Source organism: Eschrichtius robustus, chromosome 7 (genome assembly GCF_028021215.1).
Source record: "Eschrichtius robustus isolate mEscRob2 chromosome 7, mEscRob2.pri, whole genome shotgun sequence".
NCBI lineage: Eukaryota > Metazoa > Chordata > Mammalia > Artiodactyla > Eschrichtiidae > Eschrichtius > Eschrichtius robustus.
Window position 1 is genome coordinate 73,725,931 of NC_090830.1, and position 25,274 is coordinate 73,751,204.

Sequence of the window (25,274 nt, forward strand, 5' to 3'; positions counted from 1 at the left end):
TAAGGCTGTGGCAAAGATCAATTTAAAGATTTATTTTACATGTATTGTATTTATTATATACTTTTTGATATCCACTTAATGAGCACTCTTCTCCCTAATGCCCAAGTCTTTCCCTAATATGACTGATGAGTAGAAAGGATATTCATCTTTTATGTGTCTACCATCAGCTTTTCTGTGAAGTAAGTAAAGCTTAAGCTTCAAGGCTCTTCATGTGCACAGGCTACATCTAATTTTGTGTTCTAATTTTATTTTATTTTTTTAAGAGGTCTTTACACTTTTATGAGCTTCAGGCCCCACAAAATCTGGATCCAGCCTTAACTCCCAGGGTGACATTTGCTACCTCTTGTATTATAATGTAATAATATATGAATAATGTGCTGGAAATATATTACTTTTATAGAGAATTACTGGTATTTAGAGTCCTATAAGAGTTACTTTGCCTCCCTAACCACCTAATTACTACTAGAATACTACTTAACATTTATTCTAGTTATGTAAGCAGGGCCTCATCTTCTTTTTGCAAAATATTCATATTATAGGGTAGTAATAGCACTAGTATTAATAATATCTTTAATTATGTATTCCTATTGATTAAAGGGATTTTAGTATAAAAACATATTCGTATATTGAATTTTGCTTTTCAGAGTCAACATAAGGCAATATTAAATATTATTTCTACAATGGCATATACATTTTTACTATCTAGTTATCCAACTGACCTCCTTGAGGGCAGGGGTTCTATTGTTTTACCTTTGGATCTTGAGCACCAAGCATGGCTTCTAGCCTATAGTAGTTATGCATAATATAGTAGTCACTAAGTTATGAGTAAACTAACGCATAAAGAAACAGGAAAACAAGAAACTCAACTTAGATTTAAATCAGGAGTGATACAGTTGGACTAAGATGTGGCAAAGGGTTGGAACTGCACAACACAGGGCAGTGTCTACCCTTCTACTCTATGCAAGCCTGATGACACTCCCTGGAACTCTGGTCAGTAATGTTGGCAAGATGTCATCATAGCACCATGATGTATACCACCCAGTGGCATCTGGTCAGTCTAAGTAAGCTGGTAAGCACTCAAGTTACGGCACACATACAACTTACTTAGATTAATCCTATCCATTCCACTAGTTTCTGGTCATAGATTGGACTCTTTCAAAAAAATTAGACCAGATCATTCAAGACTCATCCTCCCCATTCTCGACCATGACAATCTCAGATACAAAAAAGACTTCAGTGCTCCCGTGAGAAAAATTACCCAGGAAGAATTACAAAATACCCACGCCTTGAAAAACAAAGTAACCTGGTGGTCACTCAGAAACTACTCAATCAACCAATTAAACATTTACAAATTTAAAAGTGAAAGAAATATACACAACTTCCATGTAGCAATACTAATTTTTACCTGGAGAGCATTTCTTCAGTGATAGAATTCATGCCTGTATCCCAACCACTGTTTTCGTGGCAGGAAATTAATATGTACTCAATAAGTATTTTCTGAATTTCATGACAGTAATCATATTAAGAAAAAACTTAGGATTTTCCAAATAGACTATTAGCTGTCATTATTTTCCTAAGTACAGAACTTATATAACTCTAATCACAAAGCAAGTATGTATTGAGCTTTTGCTCTAAACTCAGCACTGTGACCAGTGCAATGACAGAGACGATATAAATGTGTCCCTGCTCTCAAGGAACTTGCAATCCAGTTAAAGAAATCATCCTAACTCTACTCAGTACTCTGTAATGACCTACATGGGAAAAGAACCTAAAAAAGAGTGGATATATGTATATGTACAACTGATTCACTTTGCTATACAGGAGAAACTAACACAACATTGTAAATGAACTATACTCCAATAAAAAAATAATGATAATAAAAAGAAATCATCCTAACTTTTATAGGACAACCATAAGACTATCAGACTTCAGAGAAGGTCTGGAGGACTAGAAAGGTCAAAGAAGACTTCAGAGACATAAGGGGATTTTAGTTGAACCTTGAAGAGTAAGAAGAAGTTAGGTAGAAATTTAACTCATTTATTCATTCAACAAATACCTACTGAGTTACTAAAGTGACTCATTGATGGTACAAAACAATTGGGAGCTATTGGAGGTCAGGGACCTTGTTTTGAAACCAAGTCTAAAACTCTTCTAAGAGGGCAGCTCACAGTCTAATAGAGGAATCAGACAGACATATAATCAAAACATTGCAATACTGTGTAATAAGGGCTGTAACAGAAGTATGTATAGGATGCAATGGCAGCTCAAAGGAAGATGTGATATTTTGCCTGAAGTGCAGGATGAAGGAAGCATTAACGCTGGAGGTGCCACTTTAGTTGAGAAAACTAAGGGTGGAAGAGGAAAGCAAGGGGAAAGGCCTAGAGACGAATGTTTTCAGGGAACTGCAAGTACTTGGCTATGTGACGAACATGGGATAACAGGTGAGGAAAGATGAGAGAAAAGACGGAAGAAGCAGGCAGAGGGACAGGTCCTTTTAGGCCAGGTCAACTCAACATGTTTACATAAAAGTACAGATGCTGGAATAGTAATAATATCTTTAGATGACAGTGAGGAGACTGAACTAACTGGAAAACAGTGGAGCCAGATGATTTCGAAAAGCCTTGAAAGCAAAGTAGAATAGTTCAGAAGTGGTTTCAAAAGCAAGTGGAAAACATTTAAGGTTGTGTATAAGGACGTACTAAGATGAAAGGGAGAATTTAAGTAGAGTTAGTCTGGAAGAATGAGTTAGACCCCAAAAGAATGGAGCCATGAGGCCACTTAGGAAGCTGTGAAGGGTATTCCAGGCATCAGATGCTCTGATCAGACCAGGGTAGGGGTAGTGCGAAAGCAGAGAAAAGATGTGAGAGGGCAATATTTAGAATAAAAGAAACCAAGCCGAACTTGGTGACCGACTAGACAGGACGGATGAGTTTGAAGCTGGGTACCTGAGAGAACTCTGGGGTCACTGTCAAGGTCTGAGAAACTGGAGGAGGTGGATGATTTGAGTCTGAGGAGATGGAGGGACCATATCCAGTAGACAGTCAGAAATGCAGGATTGAAGGTCAAATGAGAGGGTAGTGGAACTGGAGACATTCCAAGGAATGCCCTGGACACTGGGAAATTTGGACACAGTATCTCTGGCATTACAAAGGGACTATAAATACAGGTAACACTTGGAACTAACTTCTAGCTGTGCTAGACTGGGCCAGGGTTTTCCAACCTTCTTTTGGCAGTAATTCCTCCCCCCATTTTTCTCCCCACAGTAAATCCATTACATTACCCCAATACATGCTTCACACACACACAAACTTTTTTTTTCTTTTCTTTTTTAAAAAATTTTTATTGAAGTATAGTTGCTTTACAATATTGTGTTAGTTTCTGCTCTATAGCAACATACACACACTTTTTAAAGATAAAATTAGTGCTTCTGGGATTGAAGAGAGTTGGGGTGGAGGGGAGCATGCAGTCCTACCTTGCTCACCACTGAAATTCCTAAAGCATCTCCATAGAACCCAGGAGCACAGATTTTGATTTGGAGAATGCCTTTAAAAATGCATTAAAATAATGAGACACTTTGGTTTGCCATAAAGGAAAACACAGTCAAAAAGAAAAGTATCTTGTTTGTTATTTTTGCAAGAAAATGTAAGACATATACCTGGCAACTGAGGTCTAACCTTGTATGTGTATGCCTCTTTGTGTTCTCAGTATTCTACCCATGTTTTTATAACCCTAGTTTAGCAAATTGAAGAATCCTTTTTGCCTATATTTGTTGATTTCCAAGTTGACTGGGAAGAAATTGTTTTGTTTTGTAAGGGTAGGATCCTATATCACTAAAGCTAGCTGTTTTTGAAAGCTTGTTAATCTTGAACATAGCTTCATTGGAGGAGCTGAAATACATTTATGCGTTACCCACAGATGAAAGAGTCTGCAGGAATTCACAGCAAATGGCCATGATCCCTTTTTGTAACCTGACTCAAAATTCTTTTCCCAGGAATGTACAGCTGGGTCACACTAAGTATGTTTGCTTGTACATAACCCTCTGAAGCAGCAAAAATTTACCTTTTATAGATGCTGATATCTGCTTTGGCTATTAAGTTTTTGCTATTGCTACTTCTGGACTTTTGCCTGTAAGTGGCGTGCTGAGGAAATAAAAAAGGAAATAAATTAGCTGTAAAGACAAAGGATGCTTGGGAATTCCCTGGCGGTCCAGTGGTTAGGACTCCACGCTTGCACTGTCAAGGGCACCGGCTAAGATCTCACAAGCCGCGTGGCGTGACCAAAAAAAAAAAGACAAAGGATGTTTTAAATGATATAGGGAAATTTAAAAATATTATAAATAATTATATATGATATGTAATGTAAAATATTATATAAACATTTTAAAACATTACATTATTTAGGGGCATTTTCTTCTACCTTTTGGGAAAATCTATATACTCATTCATGCAACAAATATTAAGTGTTTATTATGTGCCATGTACTGTTACAGGCAATAAGATTAAAGCAGCGAACAAGGAAAATTCCCTGCCTTCATGGATCTTAGAATCTAGAAAAGAACACAGACAAAAATTCCAGTGATTATATAATTATAATTGTGATAAATGTTATAAAGGAGGGTGCATAAAGCAAAGGGACCAAACCTTGTGAATGGGTTGGGGAAGGTTTTCTTAAAAAGTGGTATTTAAGCTGAGACATAAAAGATGACTAGGAGTTAGGCCAGCAAAGCGGAGTTTAGGGAAAAGTGTTGCAGGGTGAGGGAATAACAAATTTGAGGCAGTGAGACAATGGTTAACTTTAAGGAATTGAAGAAACTGATGTCACCAGAACATAAACAGTGAGGAGGAAATGGTCTGGGATAAGTTCAGAGAGGGGGGACAGAGGCTAGATTTCAAGAGCCTCCCAGAACAAGCTACTCAAAGTGGGTCCCTGGACCAGCAGGTCAGCATCACCTGGAGCCTTGGTGGATATGCAAATTTGCAGGTTCTACCTTGGACCTACTGAATTAGGATCTCTAGAGCGCAGGCCCAGACATGTGTGCTTTAACAAAGTGCCATTTGTTTCTGTGCTGAGAACTTTTGCAATCTCTATAGAGACCTCCTCACCCGGGGGGGCTGGCCCCTTGTTCTGCTCCTTGACCTGAATGTTGTCATCTCTACTGAATGTTCTAGCACCTGCCCCTCAGCCCCTCCTCCAACAGTACACCCCTCACAGCCTCTTTCTGTTCGTGTCACTCACCCTAGCAGGTGGTTCTTTGAGGTAGATCTGTTTTGAGATAGAAAACCAAGCTAATTTCTGTGGTGTCCACTTGGCCCATGGGAAAACCCATATCTTTGCCCTCACAAACTTTGGAAATGTTGGCGGTTTCCAATGCAGCCCTCTCTTCTTGCTCTTCCCTCTTGGACAATGCTAAATATCATTTCACCTTAAAAGTTTTTGAGGCAAGAGCTGGGTAAAGCCTCTGTACCACCACCAACTCCAGAGGCTGCAAGTCAAGATCTCCAAGGGATTCTGTAGACGTCCCTGTCACTTGCCTACTAACCTTCTCTATTCAATCTCTCAACCTCCTCATCTATACTCCCAGAGTAGACAAGGATCACCAGACAGAATTTTCTGAATTGTTTTACAAGTGCATTTTGAATAGATACTGAAGAATACCTACAATATGGATATATTATAAGAATAATAGCACAAACATCTGTGTGCCTGCCTTACTATCATTTTTAAATCTAGTGTCTTCCTGATCCTGTCCCTTCCTCCCTGCTCAGAGGTAACCCCTAGCCCAAATCATGTGTTTTCTCTTTAAATTTTTCTTAACAGTTTTCCTTCATAATTTTACAACATATCCTTATGTCCTTAAACAATATTGGTACAGAAGTATTTACAGGTGAAATGACACAAAGTCCTATATTTACATTAAAATAAGTCAAAGTGGGGAAAAGAGGAATGTATAAAAGAAACACATCTGCCATTTGTTGAAGTTCAGTGATGCATGCGCGGGGGTTCATTATACAGCTGCTCTACTTTGTGTACATTTGTAAGTTTCCATAATAAAGAGTTTAAAAAAATATTTTTAATTTTACTGTTGTAAAATGCTTATGTAAATGGAATCATAATGTACGTATTCTTCTGCTACTTGCATTTTTTTCTCTAAAAAGTATATCTGTGATGCTGCGTGTAACTCTCATTCATTCACTTTCATTGCTACATAGTATTTTACTGTAAGGTGAGAAAATTGTATCACTGATGTACATTTGGGTTGTTTTCAGTTATTTTCCTAATAGGAACAATGTTATTATAAATGTTCTAGCATAGTCTCCTGGTGCACGAGTATGTCTAGGCATGGAATTGCTGGCAGAGTATGTACAACTTCAACTTTATAATAACACCAGATTATTTTCCAAAGGAATTGTTTCAATTTACATTCCGACCAACATTACATAAGTGTTCTGGTTGTTCTACATTGTTGCCAATATGGATATTATCAGACGTTTTAATTTTTGCAAATCTGATAGGTAGGAAGGCTTCTTGTGATTTTAATTTTCATTTTCACAGTTACCAATGAGGTTGAGATTTTTTAAAATATGTTTATTGATCGTTTAGGGTTCATTTTCTATGTAGGGTCTGTTTACATCTTTCACTCGTTTTTCTATCAGTTTGTTCTTTTCTTATTGATTTGTAAGAATTTTAAAAATATGATTAGGAAACTAATCATATGACATTATGTGTTATGAAAATATTCTCTCCCCATTTGATCTTTCTTTATGGTATCTTTTGATAATTAGATATTTTTAACTTTAGTGTCAAATTAACTGAAGTTTCCTTTATGGTTTTGGTTTTTATAGTTTGAGTCTAGTGTACCAAGAATTTTCCACCTGGAAGAACTCAATAAATGTTAATAAAAGTTAAAGCATAGACATAACCGTCCCACCTGTAACCCCAAACTCCTATTAGTGAAATATAGCCATTGGACATGAAAACTTAAGTTCGTTAACTCAGTAGTGGTCAAACAGGACATACAAAACACTGAATTGTGTTACGAAATCCAACATAACTTTGAGTCCTGTTAGAAAATGTCTGCTATTATATACTCCAGTTGCACTCTCTATATGAAGAGTCATTCTGATGCATGGAGAGAGCTGAAGATGTCAGTAAGTAAATAAACTACCTTTTGGCTATTTCAGGGCTTACACTCTTTACTTAAGAGATCAGGCATCTAGTCCCCAAGGCTTCTTGAAAAATGAAAATGAAACAGACTTGAGGCTATAATAATCTTAATTTGAATTCATTCACTTAACATCCATACAACAAACATCTTTTGGAACAGCTATGTTGTGCCATACGCTGTGCTAGGAACCAGATAAACAAGTGGTAAAGCGAACAAACATGATAATCTCTGCCCTGTGGTGTTTACTGTCCAGTAAGGGAGAGAGATATTAAACAAATAAACCTATAAGTAAACATATAATTATAAGTGATATGTAGGTTCTGTGAAGTAAACAAACAGGGTATTAGGAGAGGGAGTAATAGGAGGTGGAACAGGGACATTGGAAAGGCTGGGTCAGGGTAAACAGAAGGCTCTGAGTAATCATTCTTTTAATGAGCATTATTACTGGTGAGCCACAATAACACATTCAAATTATGTTTAGGAGTTGTTAATGGGCTAAAACAATGAGTCATAATATTTAGCCACACCATATTTTAGACAAAATAGTAACCTAAGAGCAGAATGGTGATATGTAGCTTAAAAGTCCAGTTAAATCTGAAAAATGTGTCTCTTCAGTGTCTTCATTCCCAGGCTTGGTAGCTAGCCAAATCAGCAGGTCTGGCAAGCTGTCCTTAGTGCATTAAAGATGGAGCCTTCTTTATCATTTGGACTTGTCCCATTTCCCCAGATCACTGACTCATTTCTGCTGAACCATGAATCATGTCTGGCAACCACTGCCATTCTGTAAGTGTCATGAAGATTTGGAGTTCTAAAAACATGCATCTGGGCAGGGTACTTCTATGAAAGCATTCCCTAACATGGATAGACGTTTGAGGAGAGCATGCTCCCTCCTTCTCCTCTAAAGTCTTCAGAGTAGCTGGGTAAATTTTAATTTCTTTTCAGAAGGCAGCCTGACTGGTGCATTATTTCTGAGTGGGTCATGGTGTTAAAGTAAGAATGACAGCGGTTACTAGCTGTCCTTTGGGGCTGGCTGAAGCCATCCTGGCCATCTGAGTAAGGACAAAAATGTTTCTGACAGAGAGTTTGGGCGTTTGAATCACTCCACTTATCGCCTCCAGCTGTCCAATTGCTCAGAGATGTTTCCACTCTCATTTTGGTAAAGAAGAGAAATGTTATCCAAAGAAATGAGGTAACCTTATAATGTTTATATAAGGGAAGGTGTTTGTTTGTTTTGAAATATTTATATTTGCCTTATCAAATTAATACAGGTACATTGCTTAACAAGTCAAATAATATTAAAAAATGGACCATTTTCAACTCTTTTTGCAGTTTCCTATTTATTCACCTCTAGATTTCTAAATTATATGCCAGTGGTTCTCAAACTTTTTGTTCTCAGGACCCCTTTACAGTCTAAAAAATTCTTGAGATGCAAAAGAGGTTCTGTCTATGTGAATTATATCCATAATTATCATATTAGAAATTAAAACTGAGAAACATTTTAAATAGTTGTTTACTTATTCCTTTTAAAATAACAGTGATAAACATGCTCATATAAATAATTTTATGAAAAGTAACTGTATTTTCCCAAAAAAATATTTGAGTGAGAAGAGTGGCATTGTTTCACGTTTTCTGCAAACCTCGTTAATGTCTGGCGTAATAGAAGACAGCTAGATTGTCCTATCTACTCCTGCACTTGGTTTGCTGTGATATGTTGTCTGGGTGGCAGTAAACTTTAAAAATCTGGCATTGTACAGATATGTAGCTGGAAGCAGGAGGAATACTTTAATAGCCCTTTCAGATAATGTGGCTATTCTGATTTGATACTACATGAAAATTCAACTGCAGTAGTTTCTTAAAGGTTAGTTGCAATGTGAAATCTGAAACCATGCCAATGAACTTTTGTACCCTGCTGTACTAAAACCCTTTGTCTGTCTTGAACTTTGAATGGATAACATCACGCATTGGTCATTTGGAAAATGAGTAATGTAGATCTTCCAAATGTTGACACATTTTATTATATAATATTTAGAAAATCATGTATGTTAATATCATGGATTTCATTAAAAATCTCTTTAAGTATTAGGAAGCCCTAAACTCACTATGGGAGATACAAGTTTTCCAAAACTCTAATTTTTCCTTGAAAGCTCAAATTTTTTCCTTGGCAACAAATGGGATCAGTTATTTTTACTTGAAACAACAGGCTTACTTCCTTCACTTTTGAGAAAACGTCTGCCGAACACCCAAATCTGAATAACCATAATTTGTCAGCTGTTCTTTCAAGTTAAGATACTGTCTCGTGCATTAAGTGCCTAGTTCAACTTAAAAAGCCACACGAGTGCTCTTCTGTATTCAGGAGAAACGCTTTATGCTACTTCCCATTTCGCCACCCAGAATGTTAAAAAGACGTGGACTCAAGGTTGAGATGCAATAAATGTAATGACTTTTACTGCTTCACTGAGGACATTTTTCAGTGAACCTGGCTTTTTTTGTTTTAACTGCAAGTGTGGTGGTGAAGAACACAATGACCACTACTCAGTTTTATGCTGCTGAAGCACCAGCAATTTTACCCACTGTGGCTTTTGCACCATCAGTGTAAAATAATATCTTAGTATTATAGGAAAACAGTTTTGTCTTCACAGAAAGTGAAAGTGAAGAGAACCACTGTAATATGCTTATAAACCACTATTGCTTGGTATGCTGATGCTATTTTCTCTTTACTTCCTGTTCCAGAAGATGGTGGTTTAGCACCCCTTCACTAAACCAGAACCTCCATTGTTCCTTCCTTCATTGCCTCAGTATAATCATATCACACTCTTGTTTTAAAAAATTTAATGTTTAACTTCTTGTTACTATGTAAGTATTATTTTCTGCCAAGCCCAGTAGGGAAAAATGGCTGCTTCCTGGCTTGTATAACTTTTAATTTTCACCTGAGTTGATGACTCTCTTGTTTTTTTATGTGCTTAGCTCTGTGGTCCTATCACAATTCATCTCAGTTTTCCAATATATTTGTAAAACATTTCCTAAATACTCTGTTCCACACAGTTAAGCCACCAGGCCCATTTATTTTTTACCCTTCTTCCTCCTGCTCCAATATGGAGCAGCTACTCACACAGCCAACAACTCAGCCTTCATCCTGGGGCAACTCCTAACTGCTCAGAAGACAGGATGCAACCTGCTGGGGGAATCTAAATGTTCATTTTCTAAACCTGGAATCAGTGACCCTATTTTAAGCTCTGTATCTCCCTCCTCCATTGTCAGTGTGTTTTCACACCCCCAAACTTGTATCTCTAAATCCTGAAACTTGCTGGGGTCCTGCTGCACAAATTGCCTTCTTTCACTGACATCCCCAAGTAGGCACTTAGTTTTCAGATTTTTCAACTCTCCTCGCTTCTCATTCTGCTTTCCACCTTTCAAAAGTGTTTGAGGTCTCAGGTCTGCTGTTATCTCCCTTCCCATTCTTTTGGACCTTGTGCTTTTATCCCTTTAAAAACCTCCTTTATTCTCATTTTAGGGTCATTTCTGGCGGAGAGTAAAGATAAACACATGTTTTTCTGGACGCTCACTGTTTGTATTTACAACTACCTTGCTCTGAGGGTTTGTTCATTCATACAAGCTCCATGGGGTCTTGTTGAGATTTGTGCTTTGGAAGATTTAGAAACCCATTTCAGCAGCTGCATGCACTGCTGCCGCCACAACAGATCAAACAATGGAATAGAATTTGATGAAGCAAATAAAATACTTACAAAATATTAACTATCAATTCTTTCCATCATTTGGTCTTTCAACAAATCCAACACAATTTTTCTGCGTGCGTACTACGTGCCAGGATGCTGCCGTAAGTGTGGGATTATATTGGTAAGACTGACAAGGTCCTCTCGTGGACTTTATAATATAGTAGGGGGAGCAAATAATAACAAAGTAAGCAAGCATATAAGATAATTTCGGATAATAATAAGTGCTATGAAGATAACACAAGAGGATAATGTGATAGTGTCTGAGGATAAAGAAGCTACATTAGGAAGAGGATCAGGGACGGCCTCTCCGAGGAGGTGACATTTGAACTGAGGCCTGACTGATGAGAAGGGCCTATTTTTATAAAGACTGGGGGACAAGGATTTCAGGAAGTACAAAAATCCTAATATGGAGAGTAGCTTAATGTGTTCACAGAATAGAAAAAAGACCAATGTGGTTGCAACACAGTAAAGGGAGAATGATGGGAGAAGGGATCCAGAAGTCCGAGCTGGAAGGCAGGTTTGGATGTTATCCCAAATAGAGGTGATAACTGAAACGAAGGGATGAGATAATGGCCAAAGGAGAAAGTGTATAGAAAACTGTACTAGGCAGTGTGGATGCTGCACGAGCTTGTAAGCCACCGTCCCTACCTTCAAAGAACTTACAATTTAGTGAAATTGGTGAGACAAGACAAATTCCCCAAATAGACAATTATAAAAGACAGTATAAGGGAGATGGGCTCAGTGCTTTGCGATGACCTAGATGGGTAGGATAGGGAGGACGGGAGGGAGGCTCAAGAGGGAGGGGATATGGGGACATGTGTATGCATATGGCCGATTCGCTTTGTTGTGCAACAGAAACTAACACAGTATTGTGAAGCAATTATACTCCAATAAAGATCTATTTTAAAAAAAGACAGTATATAATCAAGACTTGAATGACACAGTATAGTTTAAAAAAAAAAAAAGTAAAGTAACAATCATTGAGAATTGATGGTAAAAGGTGCTTTGCATAGGAGGTGATACCTGAGCCAAACTGATGGATGAGTTATATTTGTAGTAGCTGAAAGGTGAGGAAGAGAATCTCAGCTAGAGAGAAAAACATGAGCAGAGGCTTGAATGTAGGGGTGAATATGACATATTTATGGAACAGCAGAGAAAAGCTTAACTCTTGGGAAGCCGTTGAATAGGTGAGTTTTCTTAAATGTGCTTTAGAATCTTGCTTTATAAATGGTGGGAGGGAGGGGTTCAAGCACTGAGTGGTTAGATCTCAAATTACAATAAAGATTAACCATTGCCAGGACTCCTTAATTTTTGACATTGAATAATGGTAACGGTCTCCACCTAATTACTTTTTAATATGATGTTGATTAGTAATTATTACTTTAAAAATGAAAACAATTATAAAAAGGGGTACCCTGAGACACCTCACCCCATCTGTCTTCATCCATCTTGTTTCCCCTCACCCCAATAGGAAGCCACTTTGATTTTCATTCCATTCTTTCCAGTTTTCCTCATGCATATGCAAACAACATGACTGTATCTTATTTCTTGCCCCCTGTTTTAGTTTCCTAGGGCTACTATAACAAAGTACCACAAACTTGATGGCTTACACAACAGAAATTTACTGTCTCACACTTCTGGAGGTTAGGAGTCCAGAATCAAAGTATCAGCAGGGCCGTGCTCCCTCTGAGACTCTGAGAAGACTCCTTCCTTGTCTTTTCTAGCTTCTGGTGGTGGCGTTCCTTGGCATTCATTGGCTTGCAGCTGCATCACTTCAATTTCTTCTTTCAGTTGTATCATTCTTAATAGGAGCCACTTGCTAATTTCCTGAGAAAAGTGTCACTGCGATTTGAATCCTGCCACTTCTTCTCATTGTTACAACCAAATTATACCATAATAATGGGTTGTTTAATGTTTTGGCTCTAAGTTTGCCACAGTTTTCTTCTCAGGGAATATCTGGAGCTATTTACGTTATTAATTCTCACATTTCAGTCATGCCAATATTCTTCCTTGCAGGTGGTACTGTGAAGGCAAGGAGCTTGAAAATTCCCCAGACGTTCACATCATCCAGGCAGGAAATCTGCACTCACTGACCATTGCTGAAGCCTTTGAAGAGGACACAGGACGCTATTCCTGCTTTGCTTCTAACATCTATGGGACAGATTCAACTTCTGCTGAGATTTACATAGAAGGTAAAGCAAAATACTCTTGGAGCATGGCACTTACTAGTAAGATATATAGTTATAATAAATAAATATTTATCGAGGGCCTGCTCTACCACACACTCTTCAGTGGGGATAACAGCAGTGAGCCAAATAGACAAAAATCCCTAGGTTTGTGGATAGATGGCATTTACATTGTAATAGGAGAGACAGAAAATAAATGAGATAAATAAAATATATCATATGTTAGGTACATGAAATGATTCTGATCATCAATGTCAATGTGTGTGTGTCTCATGGGGGAGGCGGTTCCCACACCCGCAACAAGCAATTCTTCACGGCACCAATTTGGTTTCCTACAGTTTAACTCAATTCTGACCCATCTACCTGGAGATGGTGTCAGATCCAACAAGTTACGGGCTCAGTCCCACTAGACTGCTCACCCCCACCCGCTTCAGATGCCAATCACACGTAGTAGGTGCCCAGGTTACCCACAACTTCTGTCTGACTTGGCTACAAATTGGAGGTTCTCACAAACCCCTCTTCGGGTTCAATTAATTTACTAGGGTCGCTCACAGAACTCAGGGAAACACTTATTTATGTTTACCGGCTTACTACAGGGTGTGATAAAGGATATAGATGAACAGCCACATGAAGAGATACACAGGGAAAGGTGGGAGGGTCCTGAGACCAGGAGCTCTGTCCCCGTGGAGTTGGGGTGCGTCACCCTCCCAGTGTGCTTATGTTCACCAACCTAGAAGCTCTCCAAACCCCATACTATTAGAATTTTATGGAGGTGTCCTCACACAGGCATGATCAACTATTAACTCCATTTCCTGCCCTTCTACCCCCTCTGGAGCATGAGGTGTGGGGCTGAAAATTCCAAGCTTCAAATTATGGCTTGGTTTTCGGGTGACCAGCCCGCATCCGGGAGCCATCCCGAGTCACCTCATTAGAACAAAGGATGCTCCCAGTGCTCTCATCACTTAGGAATTTACTAGAGTTTTAGGAGCCCTGCGTCAGGGACCTGGTCAAAGACAAATATTAGAACAAGAGATGGGGCTTCCCTCGTGGCGCAGTGGTTGAGAATCTGCCTGCCAATGCAGGGGACACAGGTTCGAGCCCTGGTCTGGGAAGATCCCACATGCCGCGGAGCAACTAGGCCCGTGAGCCACAACTACTGAGCCTGCGCGTCTGGAGCCTGTGCTCCGCAACAAGAGAGGCCGCGATAGTGAGAGGCCCGCGCACCGCGATGAAGAGTGGCCCCCGCTTGCCGCAACTACAGAAAGCCCTCGCACAGAGACGAAGACCCAACACAGCCATAAATAAGTAAAATAAAATTTAAAAAAAAAAAAAAAAAAAAAGAACAAAAGATGCTCCTAAGTGCTCATCACTTCGGGAATTATAAGGGTTTTAGAAGCTCTGTGCCGGGCACCAGGGGCAGAGACCAAAATATATGTTTTCTGTTATCTTACAGCATATATGAGCATATGAAAGAAATAGAAAGCAAGGAAAAGGGATAGGAAGTATGTGTATGTATATATGCGTGTGTGTTTGCATGCATGTGTGTGTGTATACAGGCGGACGTACAAGACCTCACTCACCAGGTGACATATAAATGAAGACCTGAAGGAACTGAGGGAGTGAGCCACAAAGATAGATGTTCAAGGGAAAAACATTCTAGGCAGAGAAATCAGTAAGTGCAGTGGCCCAGAAGAGGCAGTGTGTCTGTCTTAGGGTACGGAGATGAGCAGCTGAGGTCAGAAGTTCAAGATGGGGTGAAGGTGGGAGGAAGCAGGTGAGCAGATCATGTAGGTCCTAATGGGTCACTGCAGGGACCTGGCTTTTACTCTGAAGGAGATGGGAAGGTCTGGAGGATTCTAGGCAGAGATGTGACATGATCTGACTTAGTTTTTAACAGGGCCACTCTGGCTCCTGGTTGAAAATATACCAAAAGGAGTAGAAGCAGGGAGACCATTTGGGAGCCTTGGAAAGGCATTTATATCAGCACCAAACTCAGATGACTAATTTTAGGGAACAAATCAATTTATGTACCTTGTATATTGACCTCAGTTTTTGTCCCTATTTATCTCATCCTCTGAGTTTTTTCTGGGAGCCATTCTTTTTTTTTTTTTTTAATTTATTTTATTTATTTATTTTTGGTTGAGTTGGGTTTTCGTTGCTGCGAGCGGGCTTTCTCTAGTTGCGGCGAGCGGGGTCTACTCTTTGTTGCGGTGCGCGGGCTTCTCATTGCGGTGTCTTCTCTTGTTGAGGAGCACAGGCTTTAGGTGTGCGGGCTTCAGTAGTTGTGGCACGTGGGCTCTAGAGTACAGGCTCAGTAGCTGTGGTGCACGGGCTTAGCTGCTCCGCGGCATGTGGGATCATCCCAGACCAGGGCTCGAACCCGTGTCCCCTGCATTGGCAGGTGGATTCTTAACCACTGCACCACCAGAGAAGCCCTGGGAGCCATTCTTTAGTACTTTTATCATTTCTAATACCTTATGTATGCCTTGCTTTTAGCCCTTAAATATTGTATTATTATGGTATAAAGGCTGGAACTGTCTCATTCTTCTTTATATCTCCAACACCTTATGTAGTACCAAGTACATAGTGGTTATTTAATAAACTTTTATTGAATAGATGAATGAATAATTATAATAACAATGAATAATACATGAATAGAAGTGTGTTACATGTTTTCATCCTCAAATTTTTGGAGTACAATAAATACCTCCAGATTTAGCCGTGTGATATCTTCCTGGAATTCACTATCTTGAGAAGCAAAGCCAGGATCAAAGCTCTGCTAACAGTGCTGAGATTGGCTTGCTGAGTTTTAAAAATTTGTGGTAACAGAGCTTCAAACACCCCCACTCCCAAGATGAAATGTGACTTGTTAATATTAGGACTGGACGGAAGAGCATCCACCTACACCTACAACGTTTGGAATCTAATGTAATCCCTTCTTTTATTTAATCTATGTAGGCCAAGAGCAAGAGGATTTATGGACACCACAGAATGTCTGCAAAGACTGCTCTGTTAGTCTAAAGGCATCAGCAGGTGTTTTATATACAAGAACACGTGGAATTTGGGCCAGTTAATTTGAACTCTGTCACTAACTAGCCATGTGACCTGAGCAAGTACTTCAACTACTAAGGGTCTAGTTCCTCATCTGTAAACTAGGTGTTAGTTTAGGGAATCACTGAGATTATTTCTAGGTCTAAAATTCTATAGGTCTTTAAATGCCTAGGAACCAGTTTAAGAAATTTTTTTTTAAATTACATGTCTTATTTTTATTTTTCCAGGGGTTTCTTCCTCTGACTCAGAAGGGGACCCTAACAAGGACGAAATGAATCGGTAATTCCAATTTTCTATCTTATTTAGCATCCTCAGGTCCTGAGAAAGCTGCTAATTGTTTAGTAGAACTTGAAGAGGGGGGCTCCAGGGTTTGACCTCAAAAAAAAAAAAGATTGGGTGGATTTGGAGAAAATGCTATTTCTTCTGCTTGTTGCTGCTTAAAAGATTAATTTTAATATTCCCAATATTTAAAAAATGAAGTATCACCTATGAAATATCATCATACTTATATGTAAAGAGTAAAAAACAAATAACTCAGTGGTTAAAAGAAAATTCATGTTTTCTAACTAAATAATATTATTCAAAATAACATACAATCTGGTGAACAAAAATTATATGTATGAGTGATCTGGGCAAGACATAGCTTTTTTGCTAAATGATTGTATTGGGTACTGAACAAAGTTACATTACTTTCCACAACCATTGGCTAAGCACCTCCTCTACACCAGGAACTTCACTAGATGCACTGGGTACTAAGAAAAATCAGATGCTTCCTGCCTTCAAGAGGCTCACTGTCTAGGAGAGGGAAATATATGTATAGCAAAAAATGTATACCACACATATAGACAGTAAGAGTAATAAAGTGTAATAGACTATGATATAACCATGTGCAAGGTTTAAGGACTTGGCACAAAGGGCTCTTTATTGGTTGGGGAGGGAAAGAGAGATCAGGAAAGGCTTTGCAGAGTTGGTGACCTTGAGCTGGGTCTTAAAAGAGCAGGTGGACACCCCCGAACAAGGGAGGAAAGGGTATTTCGGGAAGAGGAGACTGTGGACAGAAGGCACGGGAACTAGAAACAGACACAACAGCCATCCCTTGAGACTACCTGAAACATGGGCAATATCTGGAAGACAGGTTAAGGAGTCGATAACTGAACTTGCATATTCTTTCCTCTCCTACAGAAGGCAAGCTCTTAAGGGCAGAAATCATGACTTATTCTTCAAACTTTGGGGGGTATGCCTACTTTGGAATGGTAATTTGCTTTTAGCTTTTGTGCACATATGAAAATTCGTAACCAGAGTAAATGATTTCTCCCTTTAACTCTCTTCCTTATCATTCTCATGGCTTCAGTTCAGTTCCTCTTCTTTCCTGTCTCTTTATGCCAGTCCCCTCCTTACAGATACTCCAACCTTTTTCTCTTCTACAGTCTCCAAACTACATACAGCCAGTTAAAAGATAATTCTGATCTTATCATTTTCCCGACTTAAAAAAATTATTACCTATGGGAAAATAAAAATCAAACACAAAACAAACAACATTTTAAAAAATCTCAACACGGGCATACAAAGCTTTATTCAATAGAGTATCAACCAGGCTTTCCTGCCCCTCCTCCTCCAATCCCCCACCTCAGGCTCTCTACATGGCTGCCATCTCACTCAAACAATGTGCGGTTCATTTTCACCCCTTCGTTCAAGCTGTTCACTTTGCTAGGAATGCCCTATCTCCTCTGCCTGGCAAACTCTTATTTATCCTTCAAAGCCCAGTCAAGTTCTATAATAAGCTCCTCTGCCATTGCACATACATCGCTCCTGCCTCAAGGCTCTCATAACATGGAGATGAATTTGAGCCTAATGGGTATGAATTTGATATACAAACTTAAATAAGCAAGAAATATCTCATTTGTTCATTTTCTTTAAATCTACTTGTAGTAGTTAGGATTTAGCTCCAGTTGTGTGTAATAGTGACCCCAAATAACAGTAACTTAAATAAGACAAATATTTTTCTCCTTTACATACAAATATGAATTTGGCTGGTAAAACAGCTCCACATTCCACTGGGTTCCAGTCTGCTTCCAGCTTTCTGCTTCACCTCATTCTAAGATGTGGCCTCATCTTCTTAGATTGAAAGGAATAAAGGACATACCCTACTCCCCTTTTAAGGTCATCTCTCTTAAATTACATACATCACTATCCTTTATATCCCATGACCGGAAAGTAGGCATGTGGCCACAGCTAGCTTCAATGAGGGTTGGGAAATGCAATCTTTATTTGGAGTAGCTATGTAAAGAAATCAGGGATTCTAATATTGTAGAAGAAGAAAACAGATGGTTCAGGAACACTGATAGCCTCTACATCATCAAATGATTCTGCTTCTGAGACTCCATCCTACCTGGCTCTGGGAAAAAATTCAATCAGTCATTATTGGGTGTCCCTTTCCCCCTCCAAATTTGTGCAAAGATTCCTGGGATATAGCAGATACAGACACAGAGATGTAGATATATAGTTTGATATTAAACACTGCTCTAAGCATCTTACATGAATTACCTTACTTAACCCTCACAAAAACCCTATGAGGTAAGAATTATTATTTCCTCATTTTAGAGATGAGAAAGCTGAGGCAGAGAGAGGTAACATCTAGACAAAAGGGAAGCCCATCCTGTCATCAGTCATCTATCTCCACAGGTTATGGGTGAGAGGCCCATGTCCCACATCTCAAGGTCCCTTCAAGTCTAGTGCTTTGTTTCTTCCTGATATGTTTGGGTACTGATATCTTTAGCAAGACTGGGAGCCTTTAATCGAGGGATTGTCATCCCCTCTGGACTCAGGTTCTCCCTCTTGTTAGGTTCTCTGGCAAGATCCCTGGACCTCTCTCTTCCCCAACAACAAAACTGAAATAATCTACCCTCTGCAGCCTTCTCAAGAATACTTTCTGGCTCCCTTGCCCTTCAAACAATCTCTTTAATTTAATTTGTGTAAACCGGAAGAGCTCATTGACTCAGGCTATTTCTGCTTTTTGCCATGCCAAAATCCCAGAAGCAAAGATTTACAAAGCCTAGCCTCTTACTTGAAATAGGAGGGGGAGGGAAAACACAGAGGACAAAACCAAAACAAATCTCAAAAAATTTTCTGCACATGCTGTGTCATAGCACTTGTCTTGAATCTCAGTTAGTTGAGAATATGCTTGAGTCCCCAGCTCTGCTGACAGCAGCTAACTCAAGGACAGAACTGGCGTCTTATCATCTTCCTGTTTACACTGCCTAACAAAGTGTGTAGCAAAGCCCTCAGTAAATGTTTGTGTAATATTGTTGAACGAAGATTTCTGTAAGCATTTCTGAAAGCTCTGCTGAAAGGATTTTCACAACAATGATAGGTCTGTTTTATAATCTATATTTTAATCACTTCTCAGAATCCAGAAGCCAAATGAGGTGTCATCCCCTCCCACTACTTCTGCAGCCATTCCTTCAGCAGTACCCCAAGCCCAGCATGTGGTGGCCCAGCCCAGTGTGTCAACCATTCAGCAGGTACAAGAGTCTAAGTGAAACACAAGTGTCACGGACTGACAGGCAGGCGCTGTGACCATGACCATCTCGCACGGCATGATCATGTTCTCCTCTGTTGCAACTTCATAATGACCTTGGGCAACACACTTCTATCGTCGTGATAATCACTTTGTACTTCTGATGTATGATATCAGTAGTTCCCCTGGCTTCGGGAACACATTCTCTAACTTCATAGGCAAATTTCATAGCAAAAGAAACTCTACAAATTAGTCTCTGATATTTCAGCTTTATGAAGGGCATTGACTACATATACAATGAGCTGCCAGCTCTCACACTGGCCCAAGACACTCTGTATCATGAAACTCAGTTTCATGGAGCTATTAAAAAAAAACAAAATTCTACTTTCTAAGATAGAGCAACCATGAAATTAATTTTTAGAAAACCTCAAAGTCTCTCATCCTTCAAGTTAACAATGATGATGATGATGATGATGATAAGAGTGATGCTTATTGTAAAAACATTTTAAAAATACAGAAAGTATATTAAGTAAAAACTTTAGTCAAGGTTCGACTCCTCTGGCCCCACTCTTCAGAGGTACCTCCTGTTAATAATTTCTAGCAGATAGTTCCAGGCATTTTCTATGCATATCTATAAATGTATATTACTCATATACTTTAAAAATATGAAATCATACTAATATAAACATACTTGTAATGTGTTATTGATATATTGAAATATAAATATTGATGTATATAAAGATCTACAACCTTTAAAAAAATTTTTAAAGTACTTACCTGACCCGTTTAGTAATGCAGAGGGGTCACATTTTAGTTTTAATTCAGTAGTTTTAAAACTGATCTGTGGAGCCTCAGGGGTCTATGGAACCTCTTCAGGGGGTTAGGGTTCATCACATAGCTCTATATGTGAGGGGGTGGGGATGGCCAGCACGTATTTACGGCCACCATGACCTAGAAAGAAATACAATCAGTTCAGCATAAAATTTGATGTCTGCAATTCATAGACTTAGAAAATGTCAGTCTTTGGTTTTAGATTAATTTCGTACACCAAATTCTTTAGCTGTGTTATACCTATCTATCATCTGTCTACCTACCTATCTGATAATCCCAGTGACAATGAATCTATTGTTGGTTCCCTTCTAACAGTGTCAGAGCCCTACCAACTATCTGCAAGGATTGGATGGAAAACCTATCATTGCAGCTCCTGTGTTTACAAAGGTAATCAAAATATAACTTCTTTCTGTCATGGCTTTAAACACACCTCAATACCCAAACAAAGTTGTAGGATTCAAAATTCACTGATTTTATCTCAGGATTTTGGTCTCTTATAAGTACAGGATAGGATTTTGGGGTTTTGTGGTAGCTCTTACCATGTCGCTCCAAGTTGCAGATTTCTAATATTAGTTTGTATAATAAGGGAAAGGTCATCCCCACTCATCACATTGATCTCTATGTCCATCCTATTGCTTTTATTTTTATTTTTATTTTTTTTAAACATCTTTATTGGAGTATAATTGCTTTACAATGGTGTGTTAGTTTCTGCTTTATAACAAAGTGAATCAGTTATACATATACATATGTTCCCATATCTCTTCCCTCTTGCATCTCCCTCCCTCCCACCCTCCCTATCCCACCCCTCTAGGTGGTCACAACATCCTATTGCTTTTAAACACAGTAGCCACACCTAGGGGTCAGGTGATACGTTTCTAGGCACTTACTATCCAAGGGTTTCTCTGGATGTCTCTGGTGTCCAAGGAGATGGAGTTACATGCTCTTAAGAAGCTTAATACAAAGCCTCACTCTAGAACAAAGAGCTTTCTTTTTCTAATCCATGGTATCAACTATTGTGGTGGCATCAAATTCTGAGTCTCATAATCTTTGTATTTAGAACTGGAAATTTTACTCAGGCACTTTCATTTACAAATGAAAAAACCAAGGGAGGCCCAGAGAGATTAAACAATGTATCCAATGTCACAGAACTAGCAAGTGGCAGAATCAGGACTAGAAACAAGTTGTCCCAATTCTGTCTACTGTTGTTTCCCTTACATAACATAGACTTAGTTTATATGTTGCCCAGGACAATAAACGCAAAGGTGCAAAACTGAGTCGTATTGGATTTGTTTCGTTATTATGAAAACCACATGGATGGAGTCTATGCCTGGATTTACAGTTTATTGTTTGTATGAATACCAAACTTAAGCCCAAAGAAATTTTATCTACTCAGAAGTATGATTTAGAGGAATGGTTCTCAATCAGGGTTAATTTTGTCCCTCAAAGGACATTTGGCAATGTCTGGAGACATTTTTTTGATTTTCACAACAGGGGGCTGGCATCCAGAGATACTGTTAAACATCCTGTAATACACGGGATGACAGCCTCCTGCAACAAAGAATTATCCAGCCCAAATTGTCAATTAGTCCTGGGGCTGAGAAATCATGGTATAGAGCAAAATGGCAAAAAAAAAAAAAAGTCTTTTCCAATGAGTACTGATCCTAAAAGAATTGCTAAATTCACAACTTCCACAGAAACATCCATTTTTAGCAACGTTCCACCATATCAGCTCATCCAAGATGGTTTTCCAAAATCAAGCAGAGTCTAAGAGTGAGACATGTTTATCCATAACCGTATCAGGTGGGCAAACATTCTTATGTGAAACAAGATGCCTCTCAATTTTTCAGGTTTGTTTCTTGTAACCGCTTTCGGAATTTAAGTTTTGCTATTCTCAAAGACTTGAAGTAGGAAAGCAACATGTTGTGATTTGGTGAATACCAGACTTGGACAAAGAGTTATAAGTGGACCTGTGTGTGTGCGCGCACGAGCACGCGTGTGTGTGCGTAATATAGCTAATAGAGCTACCCCTAAGTGTCTCTTAGTTCACTGCTAAGTCACCTAGCCTTGAAACAGAGCTTTAAATGCCAAGAAATCAGGACACTTTAATTTGTCATGCCTATTTGTCACACCCTTTGTCAGGCAATGCTGACTCTTCAAAGGCAACTAAATCACAGAATAATTTATACCCAGTCCCAAACTGAGATCTCCTCCACTCTTCTCCTCACCACCATCTGCCCAGCTAGACAGCAAAGAAGTGTCCTTATCTCCCTCCACACTTTCAAATATTTTTGGGTGCTCTGTCTTCCCTGCATCTACATCACCTCTGGTACAACATTTAGCACAATAATAAAGATGTTTAGTTTTCTGTCTCTCCCAAGCGCCTTGAAGGCTATCTCTAATATCTAGATAGGAGTCCATAATGGTTATAATAGGTCCAAAGCCATTTTTATTATTCTGAAAAGCCTAACAGGACTTTAAAACCTATTCTTTACATTTAATTTTCATGGACTGGTTAGCCTCAAGTTTAGCTGCTTTTGTGTTGTGACTGATTACCTCCCTCTAATTAGATGCTCTGATTTGCAGATACATATATGCCTTTGATAAATAAAAATGGGGAAAAGAATTAGTCATTAGTGTATGTTGTTAATTAGATAAATCTCCAAAAACATTAGATCCATGGTGGGAAAACAGTCCCTAGTACACAGGGACTCAAACTCTGGTGAGGCTTTCTCAGCCCTCGGGAAGTGTACTTTTGCCTCCATAAGTGGGATCAGGGTTGTTCAGACGTAGGGCACTAGCACAGGCTGTGGCTCAGATTCCAGAGGGACTTATCAGCAATGCTGTGCTTGCATCAGTTTCCATGAGTGAAGGTAGGATTGAGGTCATCGTCACTGTCAGTGACATTAGAAAATTTCTGAGTCAGAGCCACTGACGATGGTAATCACGTGGCATAAGCCTTGATAACTGATCATTGGCATACGTTTGTTCAGGTTATTCCTTGCTCTATTTACTTCTTTAGGGACTTCTGGCATTCCAGTACCTATGACTCACTTTCTATGCTGCCCAACAAAGCATTTCTCTGCCAATAATGGCAAGAAGCCATTTTTTTGAAAGCAACGATTAGAGAGCAGAGTTTTATTTAACTCCCTGTACCTCCTCTGGTGATAGGGAAGTACTGGTATTATCTTCTTTTAACCTAAAGAAGGTTAAAATGAAAATGAGGGTTGCCCAGCAAAACAGTGGTAGAGTTTGAAAGAAGCCTGGGGTCCCATATGCTAATTCACTGCTCTACCTATAGAGGATACCTATATTTTTAAAATATTTTATGGAGATAGACTATCCTCCATCCTCTATACAGTATCAAAAACACTTTCACTCTGTTTGTGGGGGGAAACAGTGCTCACACTCCTTGAGTGTGAAGGGAGGTAGATGATCACATTAGAATCTTACTCCTATCACTGCTCCCACTCCAACAACAGCTGCTCTGCAGGCTTTCAAGGCTGCAGCCCTGGCTCCAGCTGCTTCAGCAGTAATTTGAAGAGTGCAAGGGGGCAGGGGAAGTGAGAATTTGAAGAACGGCACTTCATTATATAATAGCTGAGGCAGGAAACCCTGAAATGACAAGTCCGGTGGTTGGCTCTAGATTCCTGAAGATTACATGGGCCCCTCTCCCCAACCTCACAATGCCAGAGACTTCTCTGACTCAAGTGTTGTATTGGGCACCTGTGACAATGTAGGGGCAAAAAGGTCTTCAATCAAATGGTTCTTTATCAGTAAAAACTGCTCTGATCCAACTCCAGTCTAAAAGCACTATAGCATTCACTTCCAGCATCTCCCAAGGTGCAAAAATAGCAACTGGATTTAAAAAAAGAATAAAGTGACAATATGAACCTTATAGCTGACACCTTTTAACCAATAAGGGAGATGCCTTTTCTCAAGGATGTCCCTGCATTGTATCTGTGGGTATAGGTCTACTAAGCAGGAACTGTGTCCTTTCAACTCACATTTACAGCACCTGGCACAGCACTTGGCACAAAGCGGGAACAGAGTTATATTTATTCTGTGGTGAACTGCTTCCATTTCAGCTAAGAAGGAATTATTGCTTTTATCACTTTGTGGCTTCAGAGTGTTGTTAGGAGTAGAGAAAAAATCCAATGTCAAATGGCCGTGGAAGACATGCTTCTCAAGTCTCTGTGTTGTCAAGTCATCCTACAAAGAATGTCTTCCTGGATGATCAACATGGTGATGACACACAAGACAGATTTGCACTTTGGATACTGTTTACTGCAGGAGGTTGTAGACTTTTCATTATAGGGACTTCAGTTCAGATCCATAATTCCTAGTTAAGACTAACTTAATCTTTGCTAGTTGGGGAATGTTTCATGTCTTATTCGTCTTCAGTGAAGTCAAGATACATATGATCAAGTCTTACACAGTGTGCCATTAGTAACAGCCTAAGACCTACTGCTGTGCTGAACATGGCCCCATCTAAACTATGTTCAAATGGTGTAACTGGTTTGGACCGGATGTGCAGCAATGTGAGATTTCTTCTTATGAGATTTTTGTAGAAAAGCACAGTTTTTAGCAATAACAACTATCATTGTCCTTCAAACTATGACCTTCAACAACCTTTTCTAAGTGCCTTGTAAGATGACCCCTGGCAACTCCTTTACTGAGTACTGACAATGTATCACACTGGAATGAGTTTCCATCTCATATCACAGTCCCTTAGCTGGCATATTCTGGAACTATAGTATCTCAGGTATCTGGCTGGACTCTCCAATAGAACA

General features: G+C 39.2%; 1 protein-coding gene across 3 annotated transcripts in view; it reads left to right on the forward strand.

Moving 5' to 3' along the window:
- MYPN (myopalladin) overlaps positions 1-25,274 on the forward strand; it is a 75,563-nt gene that overhangs the window by 13,030 nt on the left and 37,259 nt on the right. For 2 of the 3 annotated variants that reach the window (XM_068548859.1, XM_068548858.1), the window contains exons 2-5: positions 12,916-13,091; positions 16,364-16,415; positions 19,543-19,657; positions 20,800-20,871. In XM_068548859.1, coding sequence (XP_068404960.1) covers positions 12,916-13,091; positions 16,364-16,415; positions 19,543-19,657; positions 20,800-20,871 — 415 coding nt within the window. Of the gene's footprint in view, positions 1-8,301; positions 8,322-12,915; positions 13,092-16,363; positions 16,416-19,542; positions 19,658-20,799; positions 20,872-25,274 lie in introns of those variants that run through there. The other variant, XM_068548860.1, reaches the window with a different exon arrangement.